Here is a 16,982-nt window from a genome sequence, read left to right as displayed (position 1 = left end):
ATAAAAATAATAATATAAATACATTTTTTATATATTAAATAATATAAATAATATTTTTTATTTAAATATTTATATTTAAATAATATAAATAATATTAAAAAAAATTTATTGAGTCGAGCCGAGCCGAGCTCAAGTTTTATTAAAATTAATGAGCCGAGCCGAGCCGAGCCGAGCCGAGCTCGAGCCAGTTCCTTATCGAGCCAAGCTCGAGCTCAATAAACGAGCTCGATAAGTAAACGAGGCAAGCTTGAGCTCAGCAAAGCTCGTCTCGGCTCGGTTCGTTTGCAGCCCTAACTATGGCCAACCTTCTAACTAGCCGAATGAGAGAGAGAGAGAGCACTTTGTAAAGCAGCAGACCCCAGTCGAATCCCAGGTTGACCACCCGGTCGCAGTCAAGGGCAATTTATTTATTTCTTTTTTATTTATTTTTACTTGCTGGGCATTTTTTTTGAGCTTAAAATTCTTATTTAAATTAAATTATTTATTAGGGTTGTTTGGAATGTTCTAAATAAGTATATTTTGTAATTTTTTATTAAATATGGGTTGAGTTTGAAGTGATGTGATAGAGAAGTGATGTGACTTAAATAAGAAGATGTAACTTAAATAAGATAGTGATTTTTTGACTTTTTGACTATTTTAGGGAATGACAAACAAGACCATTACATATATACATATACACACTTTACCACACACCTTAACATATTCATTGCACCACCACTCACTCTCTAAAATTAACAAACTCTTAACACAAATTTTTAGACTCCATTTTTTTGTACTTTTTGTCATATAACACACTCTAATTTTTAGTTGGGAACGGATCGTCGGTAGCACTACCCTGTCGCCCTTTCCTGTCGCCCCCAAAACGACGTCGTTTTGGGGGCGAATTTTTAGAAAAAAAAAAACGCAGAAGAGGGAGGAAGGAGAGGAAGAGGGAGGGAGGAGGGAGGAGGAGGAGGAGGAGGAGGAGGAGGGGAATGGCCGGACTGGAGGGGGCCATAAATACAGAGGAGGAGGAGGAGGAGGAGGAGGAGGTGGAGGCGGGTCGGAGGTGGAGGCAGCGACGGCAGCGATGGCAGCGACGGCGGCTGCGACGAGGTGGAGCTGCTGTGATGACAGCGACGGCGGCTGCGACGGCGGCGAGGGACGAGGACGGCGAGCTGGAGGACGACGACGGCGGCTCCTCCTCCCTACCCTCCCTCTCCCTCTCCCTCTCCCTCTTCCTCTCCTTCCTCTTCTCTGCGTTTTTTTTTTTCCTGAAAATTGCCCCCAAAACGACGTCGTTTTGGGGGCGACAGGAAAGGGCGACAGGGGAAGGCGACGGGTGATCCGGATTCATTTTTAGTTATGCCATTGTGGATACTCTTAGCAAATCAATAGAAACTTTTTGGGTACGATTTCGGAAACTTTTGCCTTCTGATTTTACACGTTGGACTAATCCAATCCACCTACCATATGGAATAGGGCGTTGGCTTTCTCTCAAACAATAAGCAGAGAAAACAAACCAAAGCCACTGACCAAGTTCGACAACACCAGAAGCGGCCTGAACAATAACCAACAATTGAAGAATGAATGGAGGAGACCCACCGTATGTAGTATTATTAACAGAAAAATAAATAATCCCGACACACAAATCTAGCCAGCGCAGTTATGTGGAGTGTGTGTTGCTGCAGAAGCTGAAAGATGATCTGCAAAAGTTGCCTGATGATCAGGGACTTGATGAATTTGCTGGCACCCCAGTTATAGGTTTCGGTGCTGCTTTATTTGCCCGCTACGGATGGCGTCAAGGAAGCGGGATCGGGAGGAAAGCTGGAAAAGATTTCAGCATCAAACATTGTGGTTGTGTTAGGGCAAGAGAAGGTTTAGGGTTTAGCAGTCGTCAACAAGGTTACAAGATAATCAAGAAACAAAACAGACCAACTGGCTGGCTTGCAATCCAAATCCGGGTCAGATTAATAAGCAAAGATTTTCAAGTAGGACAACTTTACTTGAAAGGAGAGGTTTTGTGTGTCAGTGGACCGACAACGTGTGATGTATTCATAGGCCATGATAAAGAGCTAATCCAAGGTGTGGAGGAAGACTTTCTTGAGACGTTGCTCCCACAGCTTGGAGGTCCGGTTCTTGTTCTTGTTCTGTACGGTGAGAAGAAAGGCATTTATGGAAGACTAATGGAAAGAGAGGATGAAACAGCCATCGTCCAAGATGATGATAGCCTCACATTGTTTAAGGTTTCTCTCAACCAAATTGCAGAATACGGAGGAGAAGGATACTGAATTTTCTCTCATTGCAGGCACTACACACTACTTGAGGATCGATTCTTACAGAGCTGTAACACGCTACTACATTTTCTTGCTTTTTCAAGGTTTTAAGAATATGATTATATTTGTAATGCCAAGTATTCTGACAGAATACACATATATTTGACTTTCTCAGTTGTTGAGGCATATTTTATCCTCCATTTTTCAATCCTGGTGTATATATATTTAATCAAGCACAGAAATAAAAATACTTATAACAATTCAAGATAAACGTAGAAGAAAGAATGAACTAACTAGCAAGCAGACACCGTAGACCAATCATTTAGCATGTCTGCTCATGACAGACTGACCTAGACCAGCAAGGAGAACTATGAATTCTATCATTAGAACTCTCCTAGGGACCACAAATTGCTTGTTGTTTTCCACAAGTTCATCTCCGAATCTTCCAGTTCAAAGATTCAAGTCATTCTAAGGTATACAGGTTGGGCCACAGTCACAGCATATATACCAATTTCCCGTAATCAAGTCACTTACCATGTGTAACCTTGATTCCCTATCAAAGTCCCAGACATACTATGGTTGTTCAATGATAAACACCTGCATGCACTGACTTGCAGAATCTTTGCATCTCAAGAGAAATTTGACACGGTGATATTGTAAAGGACATGCACATAACTTCATGAAGGTCATGCACCGATACATCCAAAGCTATAAGCAATCTCAAATATTGTTTCCACACACAGTTTACAAAATGTCAAAAACCCAACATAGTGGAACTGAAAGACCCCTATGACTTCTATCCATGAAAAAAGCACATCCTTTCATATATCCAAGCACTTGCATTTTCTCTTGCTTGCTATTTGAGATCAGCAAACATGAAAAAAATTCAGATCTAGCAAGGTAAGTAGGTATGCTACTTTCCTATATCTTGAACGCCACACCAACACGTTTGATCTTGATCCTAACTATCCCAACAAAACCCCAACCTCTCTCACTAATCAATGAATGACCTAACTATTTATGATTATATTGCCAACATCAAAATTTTGCAGTCAACCTAATACATAACACAAAACAAAAAATATCAAAGCCCGTCAAATTGTTGTACACAAACCTCCCCATAAGTCGCTAAGTATAACATCAGAATTCCGAACCCATTTTTTCTTCACCACTAGCAAGACCATATCATGTAGCTCGACTCCTAATCAACAGAATGCCGCCTGCTGAGTACCAATCAATTGATTCTTTATAGCGAAAAATAAGTGAAGGTTTAAATCATATTTTCTGCCTAATGCTCAGGCAAAGACGGATCATCACAAAGACTTTTACCTAAAAAAAATCATTCATAATTGATTGTCTCAACAGAGTTGAATAATTTAATAATAAATACACAAATCTCTCTTAATTCCTCAAATTTTACGAAACAATAAAAAATGAGATGAACAATGGCCGTAATTCTCCCTCTTTAAATACAGTAATCATATACATACAGACGTATCCGAATCACAAAGATCAGAACAAATTAGAAATTAATAAAATAAAATAAAAAGATCAAATCGTAGCAGATCTAACCTCGAATCGAATGCAATCAATTGAAATAAAATCAGAGAAGATTTGAATGAAGTGAAGTCGATTCATTCAGAGAAGGCCGAACAAGACAGAGAAACCAAGCAATATGAGCCAGACGATGTGAACCAATAGGAGTGCCTGACCAGAGAGCGAACCACTTCCCCCATTCCCAACCTCACAAAACCCTAATTTGGCGACTCGAGTGCCCGCGCAAAGCGCGTCGGAGCAGCCGCACCAGTAGGTGACGCCGTCGACGCCGCAGACGGGGTCGGTCCGGAAGCACTTGACGGGGCAAGACGCCGGAGCCGCCGTGCCGGAGCAGAGATCGCCGCCGTTGTCATTTTCAAGGGGTAATCGTAGGATGGAAGAATCAGATCGGACGGTGGGGGAGAAGAAGAGGCCAAAGACGATGACGATTACGAGAGAGAAGGTAAATCTTGAAATTCCGGGCATGGTCGGCGAGCTTTCGCTTTCTTTGGAAAAGAGAAAGCTTGCCTTTTTTTTTCTTCTATATGATATGTATCGTCTATATGGAAATTTCACGATTACAGATACACCGAAACCCTAATGTATTCGTTGTTAGAGAGATGGTTTTATTGAGAAAAAGATAGATACACCGAGAATCGATAGAGATACAAGTTTTATTGAACGGTTCTATTTTTTACGAATGTGCAACAGCGTTTTTCTTCAGTCAAAAGCAAGGTATGATCTTGCTTTGGATCAGTGCTGCAAATGACAAGGTCACGATTCTTTTTCATTTTTTTAAACTTCCATCTGATATTTGTAAAGGAAAATGTTTGAGGGTCACAATGGTTTAAAATTGTTAAAATGACGTTATTTTGGATGTAGAATATGTTAAAATGACATCATTTTAATAGTTTTGACCTATTATAGTCACAAAAATTATGACTCTCTAACATTATTGTATTTATAAATTAATGTTTAATTTACATTAGTCAGTAAAATTTTATTTTATATATATATATATATATATATTTAAAATATCTAGAGTGATGAATATAATTTATCATTTTCTTTTTAACTCGATCTAATATATTGACAAAGTAACTTGCATTCACTTCTTTCAAAGTTTGGACAAATAAAAAGTACACAAATCACATAATTTTAATATAATTACAAATATAAAATATAAATATATATTTTGATTTAAAATAACAATAATATTATTTTTTTATTCATACGATTTATGAATTAAAAATAAAATGAGAATTAAGTATTATATAAATTAATTTTTTTAAAAAATATAATATAATTATGTTAAAATTATAAAATTTATTATATTTTATTTAGGTTTCAAGAAAAGCCAATGTAATTTGCCCTTATTACATATTCTTTTCAGTCTGGTATTCTTTGGAATTTAAAAATAATAAAATAAAGACTTGTCATTCTTAATTTTTTTCATAAGATTTGTGAGGAAAAAAAAATCAAGCCACACTAGATGGAATAGAAATCAACAAGAAGATGACCAATCCACATCTGTAAAATAGGGCATCTTTAGTGTCCCAACCAAACAATAGAGGTGTTTGTTTCAGTTTTTCAGAGTTAATTTATGACTTTTAGCTTTGAAAAAGTTATTTTAGATTGTTTGGTTAAACTTATTTCAAACAGTTTCTTATTCTAACAGCTTATTTTAACTCAAAAAAATTGATTCTGAGAAGCTGTTTACCCCTTATTTCTGATTATCAGTTTCTGCTGTGGACATGTTAATTTTTGGTTCTACTCTTAAATTTTTTTATTTTTTATTTTTTAAAAAATAGAAAAAGACCTAAATGGACTATAGATTATTATTATTATTTTTTATGAGAAATGTAGACAAACAAAAAGTAAAAATTAATTGAAAAAGCTATTTTACAGCTTATTTAATAAACACTACTCAGCAACTTAAATCTATAATCCAACAGCTACATCAAACAGATTAACAACTTCTGATTAAAGTCATAATCTATAATCTGTTAAACTATAATCTATAAACTGTTTTAACAAGTACACCAAACGGGGTCACTTTGATATTTTAGTAAAAGATAATCACAAATGAAAGAGTAATTTACTTTTTTATACTATTTCTAGAGTCCACATAATTAATTGAAATTGAGAATAAAAAAAAAAATTAACGAGCTTCAAAATATATTTAAATTTAATTTATTTATATAACTAGCCAATCTTAAATTTAAATGTTTGATAAATTAGACATGAATCAAACTTAATTAGCTTGATTATTTTTCTAGTTTATTTATACCTTTGCCATACTCCTGCAAGCTTTCTACAAACTGAAAAGAGAGTTGTGTCACCTCAACTTCACTTGGAGTAATTATTTCATAATTACTACTCCCTCTGTTCCAAAATATTAGTCCCTTATTTCATTTTTCATTGTCCCAAAATATTAGTCCCTCTTCAAAAATCAAGTACAAAAATAATATAAATTTCCTATTTTACCCTTCTTTTAAATTAATAAACAATATAAAAAGTACAATTATGACATTGATATTCTAAAAAAATGTACTATCAAAAGGATAATTTTAGAAAATCAACTTTTTTTAGATGCAATAATTGTACTATCAAAAAAAGTTAAATTCTCCAAAAAAGACTATTATTTTGGGAAGGAGGGAGTACGTTATTGTTTTTTTGTTTTCATCACTCAAGATCACATCGAATAGAGTAAAATTCCAAATCTCATCTTTTTACTTTTTTTAATGGGATGACTTTTGAACAAGTAAATATCTGGTTCCTACTTTATCCAATGTATTCAATTCAATGACAAATGGTCAAGATAAAAAATGACACGGTAATTTCGATCAATAATAATTTTCTCACTTACGTAGAAGTGGAAGAGAGAATTTGACAAAATGAGAGACACTAGGCACCAAAATTTCAAACTGTGTTCAATGGTCAAAACTAACTCCTAAATTGGGACTATCTCAAACCCATCCAATCCTTAAAATTTGCCAACAAAAACCATATTGTCCATACGAAAAAGTCACACAACATAGAATTGGCCACAAATACTATATGCTCCATGTTAAACGCTTTCGAGTCTCCCAAACAATCTCTCTAACATTAGAAATTCACAAGTAGCTCCAACTTCTATATATAACCTCTTGTTCCTCTTCTTGTTCAATTCAGCCTCAAAAAGTGTTTACTTATTTGCATATTCAACTTCTAAATTTCAACACCCACCTCCTCCTCTCGCCCACACGTCCCATTATCAGTTGCCAATTCATGGGAGGCTGTGCGAGCAGACCCAAGGATTTGGATACCAATCAAGAACCTATTCATGCTGAGGATCCAACCACCCCAAACAAGGCCGAGGGCGAGAATGTTCCACAAGTAACACTACTAATCCTATGAATTTTTCCTAGTTTAATTCATAAAGTCTATTGACTGGGCATGGGACCTGTCCCAAAAATTTGTAACCCCTTGTCCCAATTCACTAATTGAGGATGAGAATTTTGGGACAGTGAATCCTTGCATCTTGATAGTCATACTAAATGACTCCTCAAGATTAGAAGTTACTTATATAACTTGACATCTCACGTTTTTTTTTTTTCTTTCTTTTTTTTTTTTTTTTTTTTTACTTTAATGGGTTTGATATTGGAAATGTGAAGGAGGAGAATGGAGGTGAGACTAAAAAGGAAGAACCTTCAGTAGATGCTTCTGAACCAGCTCAAGTGGCCCCCAAGAGTGAAGAGCCATGCTCTGAACCGGCTCAAGTGGCCCCCAAGAGCGAAGAGCCATCCACCGAACCAAAGCAAGCTAATGCAGAAGCTAGTTCCGAGGAGGCTAAGCCTTCAGAGCAGAGCGAAGAGACCGCCAAGCCAACAGAACACAAAGTTGAGGCTGTGGATGAAACCAAGGAGGAGGAGAAGAAAGTAGTAGAAGAAGAAGAAGGTGAAAAGGAACCAAAGGAGGAAGTTGGTACCCCAAACTCCAGAGATAAAAGTGATGCACCTCTTGTTACCCTTTGAATGATCAAAAGGAACTGTTACAAATTCATTTGTGTATGACAAAAAAGCTAGAGTTGTGCAACAGTGTGTAATCTTCATCCAAGAACTTGATTATTTTCATGAGTTAGATTTCTTGGTGCTCATGTTGGAACAACTTGCAACAAATGAAAAAGAAAACTTTATGTTTATTTATGAAATTATATATGGGTATTGACTTATTGCTAACTTCCTGCGACAGTTAATTGGTCTATGATCAATTAAGCCTGTATCCTTAAGAAACATAGATACAGGCACCTTGGTACAATTTTTTTTTTTTTTAATATACAGAGGACACGATATATGAAAAACAAATACATATATAATTTTATATATTTATTATATAATATATATATATATATATATATATATATATATATATATATAAGAATTGGTAATTATTATATGTTATATGAATATTTAAAGTTTAAAAGTGGATGAAGCGGTAATTTTCAGGATAAATTTTCTAGGTACTGAAGATTGCTTATAATCTAATCCTAAAAGGAAGATAATTCTAATGCTGGATTTTAATTATAGATTTGGATAGGAATTTAGAAAGGGAAAGAGAAATGGAAAAAAAAAAAAAAAACTTATATTTCATTTACATTTGCCTCACCTCTCTTTTACTTTCTAAATTATTACCCAAATTCATAATGCAAACACAGTCTAAAAGAAACTTAAATTTCTTTACATTTTGCGTAAGTATTATTGAATACTACAAGTTAACTGGGCATTCAAATTCCAACCACATACTGATTCATACATTGTGATTCCAAAGACACTTCATTTACAAGGAAAAGTTACGAGCACCGAAAAAAAAGTGCACTGAAATCATCAATCTGTCACTTTTATTTGCAAATATGGATGCAAATTGATAATTATGAACAAATATGAGGAGTCGATGATTTTGGTGATCGTAACAGTTGCGTTTACAATTCAGATGAGAAAGAAAGTATTGCTGGTGGAAGAGCAGCCTCCTTGGAAAGTTCGTTCTTGATCAGTCTGATTGTCATCTTCCACAGCCAACACAACCAGAACTGCCAGAAGTGGATAGCTGAGTGTAGTCAACGACCAATTAGCAATCATTTCGGCCAAAAATGGCACCTTGTGTGTATCAATTTGCCAAGCCACTGCTGCCCCTGCACTTTGCACTCCCTTATAGAATCCAGTATACCTACATCATCAAAATTTACCATATATAATCAACCCAGATTGGATTATGTAACAATAAGGGTGGAAATCGTAGTGTTGCTCGTGTTCATGTCAGGTACATGTCAGAATTTTTTTAATGCTAACCTAACCTGTTTATTTTTTCGTATTATCGTGGCCGGTCAGCTTGAGTCCGTGTCCAATGAGTGCAATTAACCTATAGTGTATAATTTGTGTCCTGGAAATTTCTCACCCTTTGGTTACAATTGTGAAAATAGTGAAAGAAATTACCTGCTAAGGGTCTCGGAATCATCAGCCAAAGCACCCATGATCCAGTAAACCGTGCTCTGAAACATGGCATCAAGCAGCCCATAAGCAAAATACAACACCAACGGTCCTGTGAATTCCGAACCATTGTCCTTAAAATCCAACCTCTTAGGCAGATCATGGCGCGAGTATTTGAGTTGATTCACAAGCCCACCAACCCAAATTCCAGTCCCGACCAAACCAACAATCCCAACACTCACAAGTCCTCTCACCCTCCTACTCTTAAAACTGAAATCGATTATGTATCCGATCACCAACGATCCAATCATCTGCGCCGTCCAATAGCACATATTGGTCAACCCTCGAGTCCTAAGATCGAACAAAACTCCATTGACATTGTTGAATTGGTAACAGTGAACAAAGTTACTAGCCCAGGCCGCGGGTGATAGCAACAGCATCCTCCAATTGAGAAACAGTTTGAGTATTTCAGTTGATTCGACTGAAATACTCGAGTACTTTGTTAGTATATTATTATACTTTGTATATAATATTGTTTATAGCATTAGCTTTAGCCTTGCCTTTGTTATCATTGTGTTTGTTCACTTTCGGCTAAAGCATTAGCCTTGCCTTTCGGTGCCTCGCGTCTCGCATGGCATGCCTCGCATCCAATATCAGATATATCAGACTATAAATAGAGAGCTAAGCTCCCTTTGTAAAAACACACAACAAATTCAATATACACATTTATTCACTTGCTCTCTCTCTCTCTATCAATTTATTTTACATGGTATCAGAGCATCACATTTAGACAGATTGTTGCATCTATCGAACTTCTCTGTCTTCCTTATTCAACCACACCAATCTCTTCGTCTCCTCACGACGAATCCATCGCCACCAAATTCATCACCATACGACCTTCCACGCGCCTCCACGCGCCGCCAGAAGTTAAGGCCACGCTCATCCTCGTTCTCCGACGCGCTCTACGCGCCTCTGCACTGTCCCGTGCTACTGTGCGCCGCGGCCTTCACTGCTAACGTGAGCCGCGTGTTTCTGCGTCAGCCGACGTCAGCCCTACTGCTTTCGTGCGCCGCCTGCTGTCCTCTGCTATTTTGCGCCGCGCACCTCTCTGCTAACGTGCGCCGCGCACCTCTCTGCTTTCGTGCGCCGCCTGCTGTCTCCTGCTATTGTGCGCCGCGCACTCTCTGCTAACGTGCGCCGACCGAATTTTGACCAGCCACTTTGACCAGCCCATTTAGTGCCTTTCTGGTCCTATTTTTTGGTCCGGTCACTCTTTTCCCACTGATTTCGACCTTCTGAATTCACTGGTACCCTCGGATTTTTCAAATTCTACCTCAAAAGTACGCTTTTGCCCTTATGGATCGTCTCGACTCCTCTAACCACCCTATTTCCGTTGTTCTTGACGGGACTAACTATGTCTTATGGGCACAAGCTATGTCTGGGTTTCTCAAAGGCAAGAAACTTTGGCGCATCATCACTGGGGATGTGTGCAAACCCATCCATACAACCACCGAATCCGCTGCCACCACAACCACCGAATCCGCTGCCACCACAGACTCCGCTGCCAAATATATCGATCGTCTGGAGGATTGGGATAGTAAAAACTATCAGATCATTACCTGGTTTCGCAATACTTCTATCACATCTATCAGCCTTCAGTTTGGTCGGTTCCAACTTGACTCTGCTTCCTCTCCCGCCAAGGACATCTGGGATTTTTTACAAGAACGCTATCAGACTACTGGCCTTGCTCACCAATATCAGCTTCTGAGTCACCTTCACCGTATGCGCCAAGAACCAACTCAGACCATTAATGATTTCTTGTCCCAAATGTATTATGTTTGGGATCAACTCGCTCTTTCTGAACCTCCATGGGCTTGTACTAAGGATGCTGCCTTGTTTACTACTTACCGTGACCAACATCGCTTGGTTCAGTTTCTCATGGCCCTTACTTCCCGTTTTGAGCCCGTACGAGCTTCTCTCCTCCATCGCACTCCTTTACCCACTCTTGAGCAAGCAATTTCTGAACTCTTGTCAGAGGAAACTCGGTTTGGTACTCTCCATCCGCACCCTGTGGACTCTGTTCTTGCTACTCCCCAGACTAAGAGTTCTCATTCCCCACCACAGAAGTCAACCTTCTGCAACTACTGTCAGAATCGCAGTCTTCCGTCGACTCATCTTCTGGTTAATTGTCCTGTTCGCCTCTGTCGGTTTTGCAACAAGACTGGTCCTGGTCATCTCCAGCAAGATTGCTTCCGCAATCCCGCCCGTGCTTCTCGCAATGGTCCTTCCCCCGGGCATTTTTCCCGCAGCACCTCACATGGTCGGTTCCAACGCACTGCTGCTGCTGCCTCAGAGGATGTACCTTCCCCTGTCCCTATAGATCCTTCCACTCCAGTCTTCTCTCACACAGATGTCGAAGCCATGTTTCAACATTTCTTGCAAAAATCTGGTACTCCTTCCTCTCCTGCCTTGTCTGTCACTGCAGGTAACACTTCCTGGTACTTTGACTCCGCTTGTTGTAATCACATGACCTTTGACTCTACTATTTTTACTCCTATCTCTGTTACTCCTCATGTTCCTTCTATCCATACTGCTGATGGGTCTCTTTTGTCTGTGAGTCATGTTGGTTCTGTTTCCACCTCTCACTTATCTTTATCTCATGTCTATCTTATGCCTGCTCTCACTTTAAATCTTATCTCCATTAGTCAATTATGTGAGCATGGTCTAACTGTTACCTTTTCTCCTACTGGTTGTTTGGTGCAGGACCCTCGGACGGGGCAAACCCATGGGATAGGCCGTAAGCATGGACGCCTCTACGAACTTATCCATCTTCATGTTCCGGATTCCTCTCAGATCACAGCTCCTACCACTACTACCACTGCTCCTCGTTTATCTCCTTTTCAGCTTTGGCACTGTCGTTTAGGCCATCTTTCTGCTGGTCGTTTAAAAACTTTAATTTCTAGTGGTCATTTAGGTCCTGTCAGTTCTGATGCTTTAGATTGTGTGTCCTGTCAACTTGCTAAACAACCTGCTTTGTCGTTTAATAAAAGTGACTCTGTTTCTCTTGCACCATTTGATCTCATCCATTCTGATATTTGGGGACCCTCTCCTACTCCCACTATGGGCGGAGCCCGCTACTTTGTTGTTTTTATTGATGATTTTTCCCGTTTTACATGGTTGTTCCTTATGAAAACTCGCTCTGAGCTCAAACAACTTTATTACAATTTTGCTGCAATGGTTAACACACAATTTTCTAAAACTATTAAGATTTTTCGCTCCGACAATGCCATGGAATATAAAGATTTTGACTTTCTTTCCTTCCTTCAGAGTCATGGTACTCAACCTCATCGTTCCTGTCCCGGTACGTCTCAACAAAATGGACGTGCTGAACGGAAACATCGGCATCTTCTCGACACTACTCGTGCTCTTCTTCTATCTTCCTCTTGTCCGGAACATTTTTGGGGAGAGGCAGCTCTCACTGCTGCTTACACTATCAATTGTATCCCTACACCTGTCATTCATAATCACACTCCTTATGAGCGACTGCACGGCACCCGTCCTCCTTACACCACCCTTCGGGTCTTTGGCTCTGCCTGTTTTGTTCTTCTCCAACCTCATGAACGTACCAAACTTGAACCTCGTTCCCGCCTTTGTTGCTTCTTGGGCTATGGTATTGAACATAAAGGGTATCGTTGTTGGGATCCTCTCTCCCAACGACTTCGTATCTCTCGTCATGTGGTCTTTTGGGAACACAAAATGTTTTCCTCTCTCTCTCTCTTCCGTTTGTCTGTTCCCTCCCCCTCTCTGTTTTTTACTGATCCTTTCACCGATCTCTTTTCTGATGATCTTCCTCCCCCACCCCCGCCAGCTTCTCTCGAGATCGCCTTGCCTGATGGACTGTCCCATGCTCCTGCTCCCTCTGATGGTCCTGCTCTTACTTCCTCGGCCTCCTCCCCTCCTGCTGAGTCTCTTCCACTGGCTCCTCCTCTGTCTGCTCGACCACGCCGGGTAACACAACCTTCTACTCGTCTTCGTGACTTTATTGTTGGTTCTACTGCTTTTTCTACTTATGAACCGACCTCCTATCGTGAGGCTCGCTCTAATCCTCTTTGGCAGCAAGCTATGACTACTGAATTGCAGGCCTGAGCCAAAACTCATACTTGGGACATTGTTGATCTTCCTCCTGGCAAGTCTGCCATTGGCTGCAAATGGGTATACAAAATCAAGACTTGTTCTGATGGATCTATTGAGCGCTACAAAGCCCGCCTTGTTGCCAAAGGCTTTACCCAAGAATATGGTATTGACTATGAAGAGACCTTTGCTCCTGTTGCTCGTCTCACCTCAGTTCGCAGCTTGATTGCTGTTGCTACCTCCCGCCACTGGGATCTTTATCAAATGGACGTCACCAATGCTTTTCTTAATGGTATTCTTCTTGAGGAAGTCTACATGCAACCTCCCCCTGGGTCTGCTTATCCACCTCATAAAGTCTGCAAACTTCGGCGTGCCTTATACGGTCTCAAACAAGCTCCCCGCACTTGGTTTGCCAAGTTCAGCTCTACTATTCATGACTGTGGTTTCACCTCCAGTTCTTATGATACTGCTCTTTTTATCCGGAAAACAGCTCAAGGGACCACCCTGCTTTTACTTTATGTGGATGACATGATTATCACCGGTGATGATTTTGATGGTATTCTTCGCCTTAAACAGTTTCTTAGCCACCATTTCGAGATGAAAGACCTTGGTCCTCTCAGCTATTTCTTGGGTCTTGAAATCTTCCATGATTCTACGGGTTCTTTTATCTCTCAAGCTAAGTATACCTCTGATCTTCTCACCCGTGCTGGTCTTACGGATTGCAAGACTGCCTCCACTCCCCTCGAGCCTCAGAGTCGTCTTACCCCTCTTGATGGCACTCTTCTCTCTGATGCTACCCTATATCGACAGCTGGTTGGCAGTCTTGTCTATCTCACTGTTACTCGTCCTGATATTGCCTATGCAGTTCATATTGTCAGCCAGTTTATGTCGGCTCCTCGTACCCCTCATTATGCTGCCTTACTTCGTATCCTTCGGTATCTCAAAGGCACCATGTTTCATGGTCTTCATTATTCCGCCCGCTCCTCTCTCCAGCTTCGTGCTTTTTCCGATGCTGATTGGGCTGGAGATCCTACTGACCGCCGATCTACTACTGGGTTCTGCTTTTTTTTGGGTGATTCTCTTATTTCTTGGCGCAGCAAGAAACAATCTCTTACTGCTCGTTCCAGTACTGAGGCCGAATACCGTGCTCTTGCTGATACTACTCAGGAACTTCTCTGGCTTCGTTGGCTTCTTACTGATCTGGGTGTTCCCTCCTCTGGTGCTACTGACCTTTTTTGTGACAATCATAGTGCTCTTCAAATTGCTCACAATGATGTTTTTCATGATCGCACCAAACATATTGAGATTGATTGTCATTTCATTCGCCAGCATGTTACCTGTGGTACTGTCCATCTTCTCCCTATTGCTTCTGTCGATCAACCCGCTGATATCTTCACTAAAGCTCATCCTCCTGGCCGCTTCACTGATCTTGTTTCCAAACTCAACTTGGTTGATGCTTTCCCTCCTTGAGTTTGCGGGGGGATGTTAGTATATTATTATACTTTGTATATAATATTGTTTATAGCATTAGCTTTAGCCTTGCCTTTGTTATCATTGTGTTTGTTCACTTTCGGCTAAAGCATTAGCCTTGCCTTTCGGTGCCTCGCGTCTCGCATGGCATGCCTCGCATCCAATATCAGATATATCAGACTATAAATAGAGAGCTAAGCTCCCTTTGTAAAAACACACAACAAATTCAATATACACATTTATTCACTTGCTCTCTCTCTCTCTATCAATTTATTTTACATACTTAATGCTAGTACATAGAGAACTGTCGTCGCGAATTACGCGACTGGGGTGTAGGATTGCAAGGGAAAGGAGAGTGCCAACCAACATGAAAATCATGAAACCGATGTAGGTGGCGTCGTTTACAGAGGCTGCGGCAGTGGTGGCGCCACGGTGGTAGTTAAGGATGAACGGGATGAGGCCGCCAATGACGCCGCCCATGTTGAAGATGGTCCAGAAGAGGGAGATGTAGGTACCTTTGCGGTCAGCTGGGGGGTAAGCGGTCATGATTGCCCCCTGGCCAGCCCAGAGTAGGCCAGCGCCGACGCCCAGGAGAGCGCCGGCTGTGAGGGCGAAGGGCTGGTGGTGGTAGTGGTTGTAGTAGAGGAAGGAGCCGACGTAGAGGACGTAGGTGGAGCAGCCAGCGAAGAGGGTGGTACGTGGACCAAGGATGTTGTAGATGCCGCCACCGAGGATGCCAAAGACTGCAAACGTGGTATAAAGGGCAGTGTTGGCGTTGTTGGCAGCCGTGGGGTTCACCTGCCCTCCGCCGCCCATCCCTGACAAGGCGTTGAACATCCCGGGACAACAAAAGCATACTAATCCAATCAGAGTCACTTGAACTAAGGGTGAATTGTACCTGAAAATGGAAGATTTCCTCCTCATCATCTTTGTTTCTTCATCCCCTTGTAAACCCATAATGTGATTCGAATTTGGATGAGAGAGAGAGAGAGAGAGAGATTGGAAGTATTTAGGAGATTCAAAGATGAGCACTATGTTGGACAATCTTCACTGTATTTAAAAGATTTAATTCTATTGTGTACACAACAACAAACAGAATTTAAAGAAATAAAGAAAAGGAGAGAATTTGTTTGATTACAAAAATCAAACTCGAAATAAAAAAAAAAAAAATAAAAACAGATTTTATTTTGTTACAAAAACAAATTAAAATCTGATTTAAATAAATAAAAACAACACTGAAAATAAATTAAATAACTTACTTGATTTAATTTCTTCGAATTATTTTTCTGATCAAGTCCAGTGTTTGACACTGTGTCCTTAAGACAGATTCGTCTTCTCCACGGTGCTTTCAGAATTTGGACGTCTATCTCCCAGGATGAAATGATCTACCACAAACAATAGCAGCACTACTAATTGTTTGCCTTACGAACACACTAAGTGTTTACACTCTTTCTTTCGGAAATAAAATGCAGCAAGATGAAGAATAGAATTAACAGAGGTGAAATACGAAATTTCTGAATGCAAAATATCAAATGAGGGTGGTCCTATTTATAGATGTGAAGGTGGCCCTTGGTTTTGAATTGAACAGGTATGTGGCTCTTGGTTTTGAATTGAACAGGTATGATACCTGTTGGGTTTTGAATTTCAAACAGATTCAACAATTCAAACAGATAGCAATTACGGGAAGGGCCCTGTTTGGGTGAGCACTAATTCCAAAACAGTTTATTTCTGTTTGAAAACGGGAAGGGCCTGTTTGGACAAATTAGAAGCCCAACCCAACAACACACCACGCACCCGCGCCCAAGCCCAGGCCAGCCCGCCCGACCGACCGGACGGCGGCGCGCGTGGTGATTTTTGGGTCCAATGGGTCTAGCTCATTTTGCCCATAACCTCTCCCTCTAAAACACTTGGGTACCCCTTGGGGCACACCCTAAGTATCTCACCCTAAGCCTTATAAACCCTTTCAAAACTTCCCACCAAATCAATGTGGGACAAGCCAATTTACAACCTTAAGGAATTTCCACCAAAACTCCATTTCCATGGAGCACACTTTGGCTTCAATTTCCCATTCACTCGGTAATGGTTTTGAGCAACCAAATATACCACGTGAATCACAACGCGGCAT

General features: G+C 40.3%; 4 protein-coding genes across 4 annotated transcripts; 2 read left to right on the top strand and 2 right to left on the bottom strand.

Annotated features, from left to right (window-relative positions):
- Positions 1-1,069: 1,069 nt before the first annotated feature.
- Positions 1,070-2,270, top strand: LOC145797480 (protein MOS2-like). Its single transcript, XM_082884620.1, has 2 exons — positions 1,070-1,152; positions 1,637-2,270. Exons 1-2 carry the CDS (start codon positions 1,070-1,072, stop codon positions 2,268-2,270), a joined length of 717 nt encoding a protein of 238 aa, XP_082740746.1.
- A 1,623-nt stretch (positions 2,271-3,893) lies between these two features.
- Positions 3,894-4,277, bottom strand: LOC114293480 (serine protease inhibitor, Kazal-type family protein). Its single transcript, XM_028237556.2, has one exon. The coding sequence runs from the start codon at positions 4,275-4,277 to the stop codon at positions 3,894-3,896; it is 384 nt and encodes a 127-aa protein (XP_028093357.1).
- Positions 4,278-6,812: 2,535 nt separating this feature from the next.
- LOC145798405 (uncharacterized) lies at positions 6,813-7,985 on the top strand. Its single transcript, XM_082885946.1, has 2 exons — positions 6,813-7,169; positions 7,448-7,985. The coding sequence occupies exons 1-2, from the start codon at positions 7,062-7,064 to the stop codon at positions 7,805-7,807; spliced, it is 468 nt and encodes a 155-aa protein (XP_082742072.1). The 5' UTR covers positions 6,813-7,061; the 3' UTR covers positions 7,808-7,985.
- Positions 7,986-8,489: 504 nt separating this feature from the next.
- LOC114293484 (UNC93-like protein 1) lies at positions 8,490-15,833 on the bottom strand. The gene is made up of 3 exons (XM_082882009.1): positions 15,137-15,833; positions 9,263-9,753; positions 8,490-8,996 (listed from the first exon to the last, which is right to left on the bottom strand). The coding sequence occupies exons 1-3, from the start codon at positions 15,812-15,814 to the stop codon at positions 8,759-8,761; spliced, it is 1,407 nt and encodes a 468-aa protein (XP_082738135.1). The 5' UTR covers positions 15,815-15,833; the 3' UTR covers positions 8,490-8,758.
- Between the last annotated feature and the right edge of the window lie 1,149 nt (positions 15,834-16,982).

This window comes from Camellia sinensis, chromosome 8 (assembly GCF_055761805.1).
Source record: "Camellia sinensis isolate YWXY chromosome 8, ASM5576180v1, whole genome shotgun sequence".
NCBI classification, from domain to species: domain Eukaryota; kingdom Viridiplantae; phylum Streptophyta; class Magnoliopsida; order Ericales; family Theaceae; genus Camellia; species Camellia sinensis.
The sequence above is the reverse complement of the archived record's forward strand: the minus strand, read 5'-3'. Positions and strand labels throughout refer to the sequence as shown.

Coding starts and splice junctions, on each gene's coding strand:
- LOC114293480 (XM_028237556.2), bottom strand. CDS start 4,277: ATGCCCGGAATTTCAAGATTTACCTTCTCTCTCGTAATCGTCATCGTC.
- LOC145797480 (XM_082884620.1), top strand. CDS start 1,070: ATGGCAGCGACGGCGGCTGCGACGAGGTGGAGCTGCTGTGATGACAGC. Junction 1,153..1,636: donor GGCGGCGAGGGACGAGGACG/GCGAGCTGGAGG, acceptor ACACAAATCTAG/CCAGCGCAGTTATGTGGAGT.
- LOC114293484 (XM_082882009.1), bottom strand. CDS start 15,814: ATGGGTTTACAAGGGGATGAAGAAACAAAGATGATGAGGAGGAAATCT. Junction 9,754..15,136: donor TATGTACTAGCATTAAGTAT/GTAAAATAAATT, acceptor ATACTAACAAAG/TACTCGAGTATTTCAGTCGA. Junction 8,997..9,262: donor GATTCCGAGACCCTTAGCAG/GTAATTTCTTTC, acceptor TTGATGATGTAG/GTATACTGGATTCTATAAGG.
- LOC145798405 (XM_082885946.1), top strand. CDS start 7,062: ATGGGAGGCTGTGCGAGCAGACCCAAGGATTTGGATACCAATCAAGAA. Junction 7,170..7,447: donor AGGGCGAGAATGTTCCACAA/GTAACACTACTA, acceptor GGAAATGTGAAG/GAGGAGAATGGAGGTGAGAC.